Source organism: Pongo abelii, chromosome 2 (genome assembly GCF_028885655.2).
Source record: "Pongo abelii isolate AG06213 chromosome 2, NHGRI_mPonAbe1-v2.0_pri, whole genome shotgun sequence".
In the NCBI taxonomy this organism is placed as follows: domain Eukaryota; kingdom Metazoa; phylum Chordata; class Mammalia; order Primates; family Hominidae; genus Pongo; species Pongo abelii.
Genome location: NC_085928.1, coordinates 141,173,114 through 141,190,681, shown reverse-complemented (window position 1 = coordinate 141,190,681; position 17,568 = coordinate 141,173,114). Strand labels below are relative to the sequence as shown.

General features: G+C 40.1%; 1 protein-coding gene across 1 annotated transcript in view; it reads left to right on the top strand.

Annotated features, from left to right (window-relative positions):
• Positions 1-17,568, top strand: part of CPNE4 (copine 4) — a 767,841-nt gene that overhangs the window by 591,183 nt on the left and 159,090 nt on the right. Inside the window, exons 12-13 of the mRNA XM_024245287.3 lie at positions 13,213-13,284; positions 16,579-16,653. Coding sequence (XP_024101055.1) covers positions 13,213-13,284; positions 16,579-16,653 — 147 coding nt within the window. The remainder of the gene's footprint in view (positions 1-13,212; positions 13,285-16,578; positions 16,654-17,568) is intronic.

Here is a 17,568-nt window from a genome sequence, read left to right as displayed (position 1 = left end):
AGGCCCTTTTCCATATACACTCACATTCAGTAGTATGATACTTCTACAAGCTCAATATTGGTGCAGAGAAGGAGGGCAAGAGCTTTGGAGCTGGATGACAATTTGCAAGGACTAGTGTATCAACGCTAAAAAAACAGCTACAGGTGTTTGTCCTGATCCTAATCCTTTAAGCCAGGCTGGTGCAGGGCACCCAGCCCCCAGACCACCCTATCAGTGTGCCCTGGGCCTACCTACTCATCCAGGGAGCCACTTATGCCACATGGGTTGGCAGGTGGCATAAGGCAGTTTCTCAGGACCTCTCCCATAGCTCCCACTTTTGTTGTTTCCAACCAGCTTTCATTCCAATCCCATTTCCACCAGCTCAGAAGTACTGGCTGTAAATCTAATTTAGATCGCTATCTCCATGGCATTTACACATACTCTTCCCATCATTCAGCCCTGTGTTTCCCCTACAAATGCTGCCATGCTGCACCTTCTCGATTATCAGCATCCTGGCTGCTTTAAATAAAAATGCATGTCCTTGTCCTAGCCCTAAAGCATGAAACACTCCAACACCATAAACTGAATTCATAGTATGACAAATGGCCAGTTTGTTGAAGTCTAATAACCAAAAAGCCAATTCACGAAATAATATATTAACCCCCAAACCAACTCTCTTCCAATTACTTTTATTTACTAAAAACTAGATTTCTTGAACTATTTATAAAGTTTACTACAATTATTTTAGAAGTTGTGAAGACTTCTGGAATATTTGTTGGTTTAGACTGCTTACGAAATTTAGTTATTCGTTATCATGAATGTTTCTGAATATCAAATGTAGCCATTAAAAAGCTAACCTGTCCCAACAGGGGATTAAAAATATGGTGCTAACTATTAAAGTACCCATTTCTTTACAGGCCAAGAGACTGGGAGGATATATTTTTAAATGTTAACAGTGATGACATCTAGGTTGTGGGATTATAGATGATGTAGGAAATTACATCTGTGCTTTTGTATTTCTAAAAGGAAACTATATCACATCTATGATCAGAAAAATATTACAATAAATGTTAGGCAAAACATCGTAATAAAACCCGCATGCTGACTTCAAAGAACTCACACTCAAGTAGAGGAGTAAGACATGTAAACATTGTGTAGATTTTTAAACAAATGTGGAAAAACTTTAAAACTTGTAAAGAATTCTAATTTGGGAAATTTACAGGAAATCCTTTTGGGGGAGGTATTTGCTGAAGCTGTGCTTTCTGTGAGGTTTTTGAGAGATCAGTTTGCAGATGTTAGTCCCCACCCCTTTGTCCACAGGGAGGAGAGTTGGCTGGGCTAATTTGATTCTGATCTTTTGAAATATTATTTTCGATTACAGAACAGACCCAGGAGGGCTTGGGGCATGAACAACAAATAAGTTAAGGAACATCTCTGGAACTGAAAATGAGGTTCTGAGATTCCTCTAAAGTCTAGACTCCTCATTTCAAGCTTTATTTGGGAAAGAGAATAGTTTTACTTTAAATTAACCTAATAAAGTTGAGGAGGAGGAAAACAATAACTGCTTGGTTTATAAAAGCATCCCCACGAGTCTTGGTTTCAGATTCACGGACAAAATGAGGCCGGGTATGAATTAATTAGCTTTGTTTTGCATGGAACATGAGCCGTCGAGGGCCCTTCCCATGTGAACACAGGTCAGCAAAGGTGTATGCTCTTGGGCCTAATCTCCAGGTAAGCCCGGGGTGGGCTGATTACTCGTGCTTCCCTCACTCTTCCTTAGCATCTGCTCATCAGGATGCTCAGGCCAGCACACATTTTCAAGCCAGTTATCAGAAACAAAGGAAAACATATCCCCCAAACTTCTCTCTCCCCACTGAGATTCAAACCAGTAAAACTGGTATTACAGTAAATGTGCTGACAGGGCACCAGTCAGCAAGACCGAATCAGAAAAGCTTAAAATTGAGAAAACAAAAGCAGTGCTGAGTTTAGCCAACAAGGGCAGGCATCTCTGTACTGCTCTCTGGTGCTCCTGAACAATGCTTAAATACTCTTTAAGGGGGAATTCACTTTTACATATCAGGTATTGTGAGAATGATAGGGTAACCTATGACTCAGTTTGCCCCTGCCTCTCCGGTTTACACTTACTATCATAGCTTAATTATTAACACTGTCCTCTCTCACTTTCAAAAGTGTCCCAATTTGGACAATATATTTTACGACTACTTGATGATAATAAATCGTTTTCATAGCTAGTATTTAGTAAGAGCTGATCACATGCCAGGCAATCATGAGCTTGGTGCTATCAACACTATCATCATCATTATTATCATCACTAGGCCAAGATTACATGCCTCCTGAAGTGGCAAAGGAAGGGCTTAACACCTAACATTTGGATTCAGTCAGAGTGCTAAACTACTTTTCCCTTACCTTTAAGCTACATTAGCTCTGAGCTTTTGTTTTATAAACTTAATGAGAAAAAGATTCTTGTCCCTTTATGAATGCCCCAGATCTTCCCACTGACTTCCTCCTTGGTTGTCAATCGAAGGGAAGAAACTGATTTTCAGGGGGTCTTGTTATATCTCAGATATTATGTTATGTGAGGCCCCGCTTGATAAATTATGAATTAGGCTCTGGGAGCTCAACTAATTCACCAAAGAGTACACTGACAGTAAGTTGCAGAGCGAAATTTCAAACCTAAGTTGTTCTGATTTCAATACCTGCCTTCTCATTATACGACCTTGCCTACTATGCCACTTTCAATTGCTACAAGCCTGTGTAAATTTGAAAAGGTAGAGTAGCAATTCTTCCCAAATGCTGTCACTGTAAAACTGCCCACAGAGTGAGGATAAAAGTGTCCTTCCTCACAAGTTGATAAATTGGCTCCTATATCTAACAAGTCTCTTTTTCCCAGTTCAGGCAGACCTGTAACATCTATCTGCAAATGGACACTCCACCAAAATACTCTTGGACCAAAAGTTCTAAGAAATGTGTTAGACCCCATCTTTCCCTTGACATGGATCTATTGTTTATATGGCAGTTAAGGGTAACAATAATCTGAAAATAACTGATATGTATTCAATGAATAATGCATCTATCTAATGCTCTCAATAATAATCAAAAGCTAATATACACGTATTCACTTATTCAAATAAATATATATGGATTCTTTATCCACTTATTGGAACTTACTATGTGCCAGACACTCTTGTAGGCACTGCAGATTCAGCTGTGAACAAAGGAGGCAAAGCCCTGCCTCATGGAGCTTACCTATTCCTACATGATACAATAACAGATAATAATGATCTCCTGAAAGAAAGCACACATGGGATAAGAAATAGAGGGTGGCAGGAAGGGAGTGGGTGCTAATTTAGGTAGGAATGTCAGGAAGTCAGAATAAAGTGTAAAAGTGTGGGCATGAACCATGTAAAGACATCCAGAAAAGTGTTCCAGGCAGAGGGAAGAGCAAGAGTTCTTATATTCTGCCAGACCCTATGCTGAAAGCTTCGTACCAATTATCTCATTTAATCCTCACAAACCCCCCTGAGGGCAAGTGTCATTATTTCTTCATTTTGCTGCTAAGCATTTGAACCTTGAAGTAACTTGCTTAGGAGCACACGATTTTCTAATGAGGGAGGCATGAGTTAAACTCAGACTTCTGGCTCTGAGATAACATCCCCACCTCAACTACTAAAGAGTTCCATGCCTTGGTCAGTCTGCAACAACCTCTTTGCCAACACTTTTAACACAAGATTTAGAGAATGGCTGATTGCTGAGAAACAACATCTGCAAAGCCTGCATCACCAATGGATCCACAGGGATAGGGCGTTTAAATGATCGGGTCCCCAGGTTCACCAGACACTACACTCTAACAACTGCTGGGATCTCTTGCTGCTATGACTCTCCTTCAGCTCTATTAGAGGCTGTGGGACCAGCATCCCAGGCTCTTCCTCCAGACACCCAAGAAATTCTCTCACATGATATCAGTTTAAGCCAAGCAAGAATTTTCCATCCCTCCTTTGCATTATTTGTAGGAAATGGCTTTATTGTTTTTCTGTATGCAAAGATAATATAGGCTCATTGCAAAAACTATTTAGAAATAGAAAAAATAAAATCACCACCATTGAGAGATAACTAATAAAAAGCCTACCATTAAGAGATAACTACTAAACATCCTGATATCAGAATTCATGTAATGTGTCCACTTACCATGGACATTAAGGCTGTTTCCAGTTTTTTAGAATTACAACATTTTTATGAGTATTATGTTATATGTGTATATATACATATATATATACACACACATATATAAATCTTTATGCCCTCAGACACTGATTATTAGTAACAGTGTAATATTTGAGGATTCATTTTAAGGTCCTTGCTATAAACTGCCAAATATCACCAAAGAAAAACTAGCAACTTACACTGCCCCTTTCAGTGCACAAAGGTGCCTTTTTTCCTGCATCCTAACACCTCCAACTTTTCACTTCCTTTCTTTTGAAGCTTCTATCACCCCAAAAACAAGGATACAGCCTCTGTCCTAGTTGAATGTCCCCCCACAGAGCCTTCGCCAGCCCCAGCCTGAGCAGAGAAGACACAGAGGAGAGTGTGTCATCCCTCAGCTCCCCCTTGGCCTTGGGGGCTGGTCCCATCAGAGGGTTTATTCAGAGGCTGAGGGTACAGTGAAGACAGGAGACATCACTGTGGTTCTCAGCTTGGAAGACTGCCTCACTCTCACACCCTTTTCTTTCTTTATATATTCCTCCATCAGCTCCTGCCCTTCCACTTATCATCTATACTTGGAGAGTCTTAGCTCAGGACTCTTCTTTGAGCCCAGACTCATGTATTCAGCATTCTCTAGATATTAATTCCACTTTTATGACTCACAGACATCTCAAACTCAGCAGCCCAAAACCAAGCTCTTCATCCCCTCTTACCCTCTCCACACCCCTTGCCATCTTCCCCTTCCTCTAATGTGTCCTACTCACTCAGTAGCTCCTTCTTCTTCCCAGGAGCCAGAGGTCCAGAGCCCAGGAGCTTTCCCTCATGCCTCTCATTCACTCTCTATCCCACAGCCCATCAATCAGTCATGAAGGCCCATCAATTCAGTGTCTCAAATATCTCTACTGTCCACCCCTTTTCACCCATTCCACAGCCAGGACCCCAGTCCAAGCCAATAGGTGACTATAATTATCTCTACGTGGGGATTTATTGAATGAGAGAGGAAAATAGCATTTCCCAAACATTTGTATATGACTGATGCTGGGATCTTGTTAATGCTCATTAGATAAACAATAAACCCATGGAGTAGAAAATAGTACCATTTCACAGATGAGGAAACTGAGGCTCAGAGAGGTTAATCTGCCCAGGGTTCCATAGCAGGGAGACTATTTGGAGCCTTATGTGTGATGCTTGCTCTACCATTCTACAGCAAGAGTGAAGCTAGGGGGCTGGTTCAGTGGCCCTTGTAGTGGTTTGAGTAAGAGGGAACTCTCCTCAATGGTAAGTTCCTTGAGGATGAAGAGTGAGTATGAATTGCTTTGTGTATCTCATAAAGTTTAGCTCAGGGCCTGATCAAGTCCTGCCTCTGTCATTTATCAGAGACAGGAGAGTTTAGCAGTTAAGGGAATGAACTCTGGAACTGGACTGTCTGGATTCAAACCCCAGCTCTGCTCATTACTGGCTATGGAATCTTGAGCAAGTTACTTAACTCTCTGTAGTGGGCTAAACAGTGGCCCTGAAAAAGATATGTCCATACCCTGAGTCCTAAATCCTGTGAATATGAATTTATTTGAAAGAGCCTTTGCAGATCTAATTAAGTAAAGGATCTCAAGATGAGAAGGTCATCCTGGATTAACCAGGTGGGCCCCAATTCTAGTGACACAGAGGAGAGACAGAAGAGAAAAGGACCATGTGAAGAAGGAGGTAGAGTGAGGCAGCCACAAGCTGAGGAGCTGCAGCAGCCACCAGACGCTAGAAGAGACAAGAAGCAGAATCTCCCCTAAAGCCTCTGGAGACAGTGTGGCTCTGCCAATACCTTGATTTCAAACTTTTTCCCTCCAGAGCCATGACATATTTCTGTTGTTTTAAACCACAAAGTTTATGGTCATTTGTTATGGAGGCCCTAGCAAGTGAATATATTTGGTCAATGAAAAGAGTTAAACTATGTAAAATATTTGAAGGGATTTATTCTGAGCCAAATATGAGTGACCAATGGCCCACGACACATCCTTCAGGAAAACCTGAGAACATGAGCCCAAGGTGGTCAGGCTACAACATTTTAGGGAGACATAAGACATTAATCAATACATGTAAGATATACATCGGTTCAGTCTGGAAAGACGAGGCAACTAGAAGTGGGGTGGGGGGCATCTGGATCATAGATAGATTCAAAAACTTTCTGGTTGGCAATGGGTTGAAACAGTTAAGTTACTGCCTAAAGACTTGGAATTAATAGAAAAGAATGCCTGGATTAAGATATGGGGTTGATAAGACCAAGATTTTATCATGCAGATGAAGCGTCCAGGCAGCAGGCGTCAAAGAAAAGATGGCAAATGTTTCTTATCAGACTTAAAGAGTCTTAAAGTCTATGTTGATGTTAATGCTGGTCAGCTGGGCCTGAATTCCAAAAGGGAGGAGGGTATAATGAGGCATGTCTGACTCCCCCTTCCTATCATAGCCTAAACTAGTTTTCTTAGGTTAACTTTGGAATGCCCTTGGCCAAGAGGAGGAATCCATTCAGATGGTCAGGGGGCTTAGAATTTTAATTTTGGTTTACAATTCTGTATACCTCAATTTTCTCATTCATACATAAGCTTATAATACTTACCTTGCAGAGCTGTCATGAGAATTAAGTGAATCAATATACATAAGGTACTTTATAGTGGTAGCTGTCACATAATCGGTGATTTGAAAGTAGTGTTTATTATGACCGTTTAATAGTTGTGTGACCTTAGTTATTTTTGAGCCTGTGGTCTTTTTCCCTGTGAAAAAGTAATAACAAAAATACTTGGCCTAACTATAGTATCTCAAAGTGGGAGTTTGCCTTTTTCACTTAAAAATGGTCAAAGAATTCCTTCAAGCATCTTCTGTCCTATGAACTGCTAACATTCAGGTGTCAAGCCTCACTGAAGACAACTCACAACCCACCAAAGGCAGTGATTGAAAAGATACCACGTGCCATTGACCTGACAAAATGCTCTGGCTGGGACATTAGGTGCTAGGGGATGTGGGTCCTTTTCTCTTTCTCCTGGCTGCCACCTGGTGTGGCTGGGGGAGGGAGATGAGAAGTGGAGGTGGGGGTGAAGTGTGGGGCAGATGGCCTCTGACTAATAACTGAGCTGGGTCATTTGTAATGATAACAAGGCATTACCCAAGAGATGAGGCAAAGGTGTATAATTAATACACAAGCAGTACTTAAAACTCTCTCTCAAACCCTCCTTCCATTCCTTCCCTTGCTAATGAAGTCAGAGACAGGGTAAAAGCCTGTAATTACACTTGAAGTAATTAGAACGCTGTGAAATGGAAAGCTTAAGACAGGAAGCCCAAACTAATAGAATACCTATTGCTCTTGTTATTCTGACTCATCCTCCCTAGGGTGGTGCTTTTGTAGGTCTCCACCGGGCAGCTGAAGACTGTACTGAATTTGCATAAAATGTAGACACACATGCACATCACCCTTTCCTTCCTCAGAGTGGCCAAGAAAGTGTCAGCATTGTGCCTTCCTCAGTTTCTACAACTTTTACCTATTAATGAAAGTCCAAATCAGCAGAACAGATTAATTCAAAAGTCCTTCCAAAGATAATTTTTAAAAATCTGAGCATTTTATATTTAAACTGTTTTTCTACATGCAATTCTCCCTTTCTAGCTCAGTGCTTCTCAACATCAATGTGCCTGCAGAGCACCTGAGGGTCTCCTTAAAATGCAGATTTGGATTCAGTGGGTCTGGGGTGGGGCTGAGATTCTGCATTTCTAACAAGCTCCCCAGCCTTGCTGCTGCTGTTGGATGGGGGAGTGGTACACAATGTGAGTAGCAAGGATAAAGTCCTTCTTGGTCCCACAAGTGACTTCACTTTCCTCCACAGCAATGATTCCAAACTTCTCATGTAGAGCTTGAAAAATGAATAAAAATTTTCAATTGAAGGGAGAGAAGAGAAAGTGAGGATGAAGAGTGGAGGAAGAAGGGAAAAGTGGGTGGGAAGGTAGGAGGGGAGGGAGGGAGAGAATGTGTGTGAGTTCGTGTATGTGCATGATCAGGTGTCTCTTCTTATAAGGACACCAGACCGATCAGATTGGGGCCCTACCCTTATGACCTCATTTGACCTTAATTATCTCCTTAAAGATTTTATCTCCAAATACAGTGACTCTGGGGGTTACACCTTCAATATGGGATACACAATTTCATCCATAACACTAAGTGACCTTAGATGAACTTCTCAATTTCTCTAAGACTTGATTCCTTCATCCCAATTGCTTGGAGACAAGAAAGAGTTTGATCATTAAATGACAATAAATGAGTTCATCTAATTAGCATTAAGTGTTCCACATATCATCTGTCACAGAATAAGTGTCTTGGTTGTGTTCCTCCAGACACAGTCAAGCATTGGAGGGTAAGTAAATTATTCGTGAGGTGAAGGACACAGAAGGAGAGAAAAAGAGAAGTGAGATAGCAAAGAGAAAACAGCCAATAAAATAAAGGGTGCATTAGTTAACAAATCACCACCGAGAGAGACTGGAGCTTCATTTCACTGGGACAAGTCAGGCACCCATATTGAACAAACACCCAGTGTCAGCCCTCACTACTGAGGCAAAAGAGCCGAGATATTTATGTACCAAAGACCATCAGTCACTGGTTGAGATCTGCTTCCTAAGAGATGCCTACCTCCCCACTTCCATCTTGCTGTGCTTGTGGATGGTAGCCATGGATACCAGAGGAAACTTTCAGGCAAAGAGATGCCTGAATTGGCTGTTAGAAGCCCTACCAGCTCTGCAAGAGGGAGGCCTGGGCAGTTCTGGGCAGGTTTTCCTTGCCTGCTACAGTGAGAGACCAGGAAACCTTAGTTCTCTGTAGTGGCTGGCCCTAGTAATTGTACTAGGAGTTTGCAAAACACTGGAGAGACTCCTGTACCAAAGAATTCTAGGGCCAAACAAGTGTAAGGAATGCTTGTTTCATGGGATTCACAACTAAAGCTCTGTTGAAGTCCTGCAGTTGAAATGTTAAACTTTATACAATCCCATAAATTCCAAACTTATTTACACAAACACTTTTTCAAATAATATGCATTTACCTTTTAAGGAATAAAAGTTCTATAATGCATGTTTTGGGGCTATCAAATTAAAGCTAGCAGAGATTTCACTACATTGTAAGATGTTTTTAATCTGTTTCTACTCACCATTGTAGCCTATGAACAGAAACTGGTACCTAGAAAGTATTCAATAAATATTTGTTATTGTAACTGTTTTAAAGAATATCAAAAAATATTTCTGAAAATATTTTCAATAAAAGCAGCCTCATGAAAACTGACTGTCTAGTTCCCAAAATGACTGTTTTGAAAGGCTTCGGAATAAAGTTCAGCTGAATATAAACTTGTTGAAATACTGACCAGTTTATTCTCCTTGCTTTGTTCCCACTTAATGAAACAGTGCATTTTTCTAAAATTGAAGACCCATGCTGTTAGAAGCCATTGTCCATTTTACTAGAGAAGAACCACTTCTCCCCAGATCCGTGGGTGGATGCAGATAAGAGGGCTAATGGTACTAAGCCCTCTCTGGTCCAACCTTGCTAAAAAGAGTATTTCAACTTCTATTTCTTCCCTCTACACTTCACCCTTTTGTTGAATACTAAGGTTTTGCAGCTGTGACCCCATCATAGGGTATAAAGAATCAAATTAAGGAACTTCTGACAAATGCATCCCTTTTAACCTTGATGTCAGGCACAATTTGCTATTTGTTGGCCTCAAATGTCAGCTGAAGCCAGGGTGAGAGTCCTTGTGACTCTGACTTTCTCGTCTTCTGTCAAGACCTAAAGCATTTTTGAGCTGGGTGCAATTGCTGCAGCTGCAACAAAGTATACATGATAAGTGGGATTTGCAACAAATAGGCTTTTCTCTATAGATCACTGCTCCAGCTGGGCTTCCCTGCTATTTTTGCCCAACTGTCCTGAGAATAGCAACATCAATGGCAACTCATTGCTTGTCCATCATTATTACAATGAAATATTCAAAACCCTGATTATTACTCATTCCTTGGAGCTGAAATGGAAACCTCGAGGCTGTAAAACACCACTTGTATACCCAAATGCCCATTTCCTAAGAAGGGATATTTCCTGGGAAATTGCTTATCTTCCTAGCATTTGCAAAAGGCAACGGCTGGCATATAGTAGCATTTTCTTCATTCCCTGCAAATGGAAACATTGGTATTTCTAGATAAGTTAAGAGTGAGTAGAGAGAACTATGGCCATCCAGGTTCTCTTGGGATTAGTCTCCTTTACTCTCCCTTGAATAAAGACAATGTGAATCTTGTAAGACACTGTCTGTAAAAAATTGTCTACCCACACCTGCTAATGCAATGAGTGGGCTATTATAGGGCCAAGAGGGTTGTTGGGGTCTCCAGACATCAGGGGAGTAGGTAACCAATGTGGATGAAACACAATGACAATGGACATTAGTGTTTCTGAGACCAGATTTGTTTGGGAAATGGGATATGTTGCCTTTCTTTAGTCAGATGTTGATCTGGCTACTGCTTACAGATGACCCTTGTTTTGTCATTTACTCATGTGTCTTCCCCACTTCCCTTGCTGGAAAAAAACCTGCAGAGAAACTGTAAACTCCATGAGGTTAGACATTGCATCAGATTTTACTTACCACTCTATTCTTAGTGCCTACCACCAAGTCTAGCATACAGTGGGGGCCAAATAAATATTTGTAGAATGAATAAAGCATCTGTAACATAATATGTACTCCTTAAGTGAGAGTTTCCATTGCTACGTTGCTATCATTGTTGTCATCGTCACCACAATCATGATCATGATCATCGTCATCATTACTAGGTGATTTTTTTACAGAAATATTTTCTCTTCAGATTATAGCAGACTGAACATCAAGATCTTTAAATCTGCTTGTCCTAGGGAAGTTCTCTGGACTTCTTGCGTTTGGCACTAGTAGAGACTTGATATTTTCATTGCTGTAACACAGAGACAAAAATATATGAAGATTTCAAAGAATGAGTTTACCTCCTGGCCTTTCATGGTGATCTCCTTTCCTGTCTATCTGTGAATAATATATGTAGAGTATCATTGCTCTCTGCTAATAAAAAATTATTTCAAAACTTAAAAAAATTACTTCAAAAGCTTAAAAAACGAAACATTTGTTATCTCAGTTGCTATATGTCAGGAATCAGGGTACAGCTTTTCTGAGTCCTCTTCATATATTTTTGTCTCTGTGTTACAGCAATGAAAACACCAAGTCTCTACTAGTGCCAAATGCAAGGGTCTCTCATGAAGCTGCAATCACGGTGCAGTTATCTCAAGGGTCAACTTAGAAGAGAATCTTCTTCCAGGCTTATGCTCCTGGCTGTTAGCCAGAGACTTCAATTTCTTGCCACATGGTCTGTCTATAGGACTACTCACAATCTGTCAGCTGGCTTCCTCCAGAGCAAAGGCTCTGAGAGAGAGAAAGAATGAGAGATAGTGGTAAGATATAAGATATCATCTCATATAAGATATAAGATAGTGATAAGAGATAAGAAGTCACAGTCATTTTGTAACCTATTCTGAGAAGTGATATCCCATCACTTTTGTATTATTCTATTTTGTAGAAGCAAGTCACTGGGTCCATCCCACACTTGAAGGGAGAATATTACACAATAGCATGAATATTATGAAGCTAGGTTCATTGTGGACCATGTTAAATAGAAGCTTCCAGCCACAGTGGATGATGTTGTTCCCTCTAAGCATGAGTGTAGCTTTAACTTGGTTCTTTTGTTTGTTTGTTTTTAATTATACTTTAAGTTGTAGGGTACATGTGCATAACATGCAGGTTTGTTACATAAGTATACATGGGCCATGTTGGTGTGCTGCACCCATTAACTTATCATTTACATTAGTTATATCTCCTAATGCTATCCCTCCCCCCTCCCCCCACCTCATGACAGGTCCTGGTGTGTGATGTTCCCCTTCCTGTGTCCAAGTGTTCTCATTGTTCAATTCTCACCTATGAGTGAGAACATGCGGTGTTTGGTTTTTTGTCCTTGCGATAGTTTGCTGAGAATGATGGTTTCCAGCTTCATCCATGTCCCTACAAAGGACATGAACTCATCCTTTTTTATGGCTGCATAATATTCCATAGTGTATATGTGCTACATTTTCTTAATCCAGTCTATCATTGATGGACATTTGGGTTGGTTCCAAGTCTTTGCTATTGTGAATAGTGCCGCAATAAACATACGTGTGCATGTGTCTTTATAGCAGCATGATTTATAGTCCTTCGGGTATATACCCAGTAATGGGATGGCTGGGTCAAATGGTATTTCTAGTTCTAGATCTTTTAGCCCTTTTCTTCTTTGAGAATCATGGGTTGCCAACCAATCATGGCTTCAATGCCTTGTCAAACTTCTCTTTCAAAAAAGGAAGAAAGAGGAAAAACAGAATGGGGCAAGTTCTGCTAGGAATAGCTTTCAATATGATGATGATTTTAGTTGTCATTGCAAAGGTGCATTGGCATTGAATCATGAAGACAACCCCAATTACTCCTGTTGACTTGTCTGAGCATCAGTTTTCTGATGACTTACTTTATGGCTTCCTAATGAATATATTAAAAATAGAATTCCAGAGGTTATATTTAGCCCTTTAGTTCTTTTCCCTCCCTGCACCCCATCCCCCACTTTGCCTGGAAGCTTAATGATATATTTGAGATCATTTTGAAACTTTATCTGCTTTGTCTTAACATACGTGTTCAAAGTTGTCTGTCTAATTTTAATGTAAATCCTTCATCAGCAATTAAGCCACCTCCCAATTGACTGCATTATCTGTAATTCTTCACTCACTAACTCTCTCATATCATACACCATAAGAAGAAAGAGAAAAGGGAATAACTTATATTAGGAGAGGCTCATTGACAAACCTTGAAATATAAATTGACACAAATATGAATGCAGAGTGTTGTTTAAAAAAAAAAAGTTTTAAAAATAGATCTGCAGTTAAATGACTAGTATCTCTACATTTTGTTTTCTTTTGTGCAGATTGTTTCCCAGAGAAAGCTGTCCAAATCCTTGCTGAAGCATGGGAACACAGCAGGGAAATCTTCCATCACGGTAAGCAAGCCCTCCCTAAGCAGCTGTCTGCCTGAGCGGAGAGAGCCTGGGCGGACTGGCCAGCCCAAACCGGGCACTTGGGAAGCAGACTTTCTGATATTGGGAGTTGGTGCCACAACTACTGAATTATTGAAATCACTCCCTTGTTTTTCTTTCTTTCTCTTTTCTGGAAATACAGTTTTGATCCTTCTAACTCTAGGAAAAATTAAAAAGGAAAAGCGTTTGAAAATAAGGTTATTTAATTCTAGTAAGCACTTCGGCAATTGCAAGATAGATTTTAGTGGAGGAGAAAGATGTAGTTGTTGAGCACAGTGAGATTATGGAATTGTCTAGCATTTTCACACCATCAAAGCTACAAAGCTACCTGTCCTTGTCTCTCATTTATTTTGAGAATTAAAATTTTGCTTTGATAGCATTTACTTCAAGGTTTGGCTTGTTGCCTGAGAAACAAAGAGCTCAGCATTTAACACTCCTCTTTGATATAATAGTTTGGAGGTTTACTGTGTGATTCAGTAGCCACTAGCCACATGTGATTATTTAAATTTTAATAAAACTATTTAAAATTAAAGTAAATATTCAGTTCTTTAATCACACTGGTCACATATTCAGTGCTCAATAGTTACAAGTGGTTAGCAGCTACCATATGGGACAGGGTAGATTATAAAACATTTCTGTAATTGCAGAATGTTCTATTGGGTAATGCTAGAATTTCTAAATAAGAGCTTACATTTTCAAATGGAATGCCTGGTATTTGAAACTTTGACATCTTCTATTAGAGACCTTGAAAAAGTTAGAGAATGTGGTCCAACCATTAGGATGTATGGAGCGAAAAAATAAACAAACAAAAAGACAAGCAAAAGAAACAAGGTAGAAAAAACTACGAGGAAATTCTGAATTGCTAGAGACGGAAATTGCCAGCAAGTGGACCTCTTGAGTTCTTTTGAACATTCCTTTTTAACTAGAGAGAAACGGAACTTTTTTTTTTTTTTTTTTTTTTTTTTGAGACAGTGTCTCGCCCTGTCACCTAGACTGGAGTGCAATGGCATGATCTTGGCTCACTACAACCTCTGCCTTCCGGGTTCAAATGATTCTCCTGCCTCAGCCTCCCAAGTAGCTGGGATTACAGGCACCTGCCACCACACCCAGCTAATTTTTGTATTTTTAGTAGAGATGGAGTTTCACTATATTGGCCAGGCTGGTCTCCAACACTTGACCTTGTGATCTGCCCGCCTCGGCTTCCCAAAGTGCTGGGATTACAGGTGTGAGCCACTGCACCTGGCCCTGATTTTTTTTTTTTTTTTTTTTTTTTAAGCACAGGAAAAAATTCAAAAGAGCTGTCAGTGAAAGTTGTGGCCATTCTCACAAGAACTTATTTGAGTTTGTTGCTTGAATATTTTAAATGGCACTGTCATGTTAAAGCTTTTTCTTGACTGCCATCTTCAATCATGAATCAAAGTGTTCTTTGAAGACACTGATGGTGCTCTGAAAAGCCATGGACCCACGGGTTCACTCCCAAAGCCCACAAAACCAGTAGATCCAGGTGTGAATTTGCTATGGTTCTTTCTCAAAAGAACAAAATCTCATCTTGTCATATTTTCTCTGAGATATTCTGAGATTTTCTTTCTCCACACATCCAAGAAAAGTTTGATCTTTTTCTTTTTTTTTTTTTTTTGAGATGGAGTCTTGCCCAGTCGCCCAGGCTGGAGTGCAGTGGCACAATCTCGTCCCACTGCAAGCTCCGCCACCTGGGTTCTCGCCATTCTCCTGCCTCAGCCTCCCGAGTAGCTGGGACTACAGGTGCCCGCCACCACACCCGGATAATTTTTTTGTATTTTTTTAGTATAAATGGGATTTCACCATGTTAGCCAGGATGGGCTCGATCTCCTGACCTCGTGATCCGCCCGCCTCGGCCTCCCAAAGTGCTGGGATTACAGGCGTGAGCCACCGCCCCTGGCCCCATTTAATTTTAAGTATTTAAATGCTCCTCAACTTTGAGTCTTTAGATCAAAACATTGGCTTTAATAGCTTCTAGAAAACACTTGAAAAGGTGCGTGAAATTTTCTAGGTCTCTGCAGATGGTGAAAATCATAACTTTCATCAGTTTTCCAAAGGTGTCTGTGACCACAAAATACTTAAGGTCAGTAATCAAATGAAGTATAAGAGGCATTTAGGTGGTAAGGGACAAAAGAGGACCAAATGGAAAATACAAATATGATAGTTCTTGGGTTATCAACAAGTTCTGGAGTTTTTCCTATATACCTGGACTCACAATCTCTACTCTCAGTTGTTCACACATTTTAGGATCTATCTGTCTTAAGGCAGCCATCTTAGCTTTAAGATTAAGTGTAAATAATTTAAATTTTCCAAAATATTTGGAATACTACCAGTGACTATTGAGAGCATATGGACCCAACTCGTAATGGAATTGTTGAGCTCAGATAGAAAAGAGGTAAAACTGAATTATCAGTATCTTTATAGAAGCAATTTGATAAGCGTATCCGTGTGCTGTGGCCACAGAACACATGGTAAATCCTAACATTATTTATAAAGGTTTCAACTTATCTGCAACTTGACTGGCTTATAGATTTTGGTTGCTTTTGTTGTCATTATTTTTCTCCTGACTTTCTCCACCAATTTCTGCTCCAAGGCTTTGTTGAGAGTCACTAACTATTAAGTATTGGAAAATGACCTATTATGAGAAAGGCTTTTGGACAGTAATTTCTTCACTTATACCAAAATCTTTGTCAGGAATGGTCTGCACTTGGGTGTTAGAGCTTAGATCCTTACGTATACCCACATCTTCATCTCAGAAAACTCAGGGACAGTCTTTTGAAAAATAGGAATTAGAAAAATTTGACATAGAAACTAGTTTATTGCACCATTTCTTGTTGGTCTCACTCAAAACAGTAAAGAAATATTGCTATTTTTTCTTCTCTATAATTTACCAAAGGAGACATTGTAGTTAATTATAGAAATACTATCCAATGCCACGTGACCTTTAAAGAAAGAAGCTCTTCCAAACTGCTCTTCTATTTCTTCCTCCAGCTTGGGTCCCATCTCTTATGATCTCATGCTCAGCATAAATGGTGTCTAGTTATTTATCACTGTCTATTCCAGGGAGTTCCCTTGAATACCTAGAATTGCTGTGCTGTAGTCACTAGGGTTGCGGAAAAGCTCTTTGCCCAACATTTGTCTTTGTTGAGTTTTGAACCAAACGGGAACTAAATTTGTTCATGGGTTCTGGAGCTAAGGAGTTTACCCTCTACTGCAGCTGATGTGTGCTTTTTCCTTTAGGTGATTGCTGAAGAATTATCTGGCAATGACGACTATGTTGAGCTTGCATTCAATGCACGGAAATTGGATGACAAGGTAAAGTGTTTGGCATTAACCTTATTGAAGAAGTAATAAAGCTAGCACACAATTTAATCAGATTTCCCCCTGCAGCTATTTTTTCCTTTCCACCCACATTATCAAACAGATCCAAAAATTCAGAGAGGTCTACAAAGTAAGGTTTCCCCCACATTAAGAAGCGATTAATGAGAAGGGGAAGGGACTGTAATTAAAACGGGACAATTCTATGACACCAAGACTGTTTCCAAATGCCACAGGTGAGATGTGCACAAGTAAATATGATTTAACCCCATTTCTAGGGACGTTCTAAGGGACAGAAGAAGATGTGAAAGGGAAGAAAAATGACATTTATTAAGCACCTATGTTTGCCAAGCACCTATGTTTGCCAAGTACAGGTTTAAGAGCTTTTTTTTTTAAATTTTATTATTATTATACTTAAAGTTTTAGGGTACATGCGCACAATGGGCAGGTTTGTTACATATGTATATATGTGCCATGTTGGTGTGCTGCACCCATTAACTCGTCATTTAGCATTAGGTATATCTCCTAATGCTATCCCTCCCCTCTCCCCCCACCCCACAACAGTCCCCAGAGTGTGATGTTCCCCTTCCTGTGTCCATGTGTTCTCATTGTTCAATTCCCACCTATGAGTGAGAACATGCGGTGTTTGGTTTTTTGTCCTTGCGATAGTTTGCTGAGAATGATGGTTTCCAGTTTCATCCATGTCCCTACAAGGGATATGAACTCATCCTTTTTTATGGCTGCATAGTATTCCATGGTGTATATGTGCCACATTTTCTTAATCCAGTCTATCGTTGTTGGACATTTGGGTTGGTTCCAAGTCTTTGCTATTGTGAATAGTGCCGCAATAAACATACGTATGCATGTGTCTTTATAGCAGCATGATTTATAATCCTTTGGGTATATACCCAG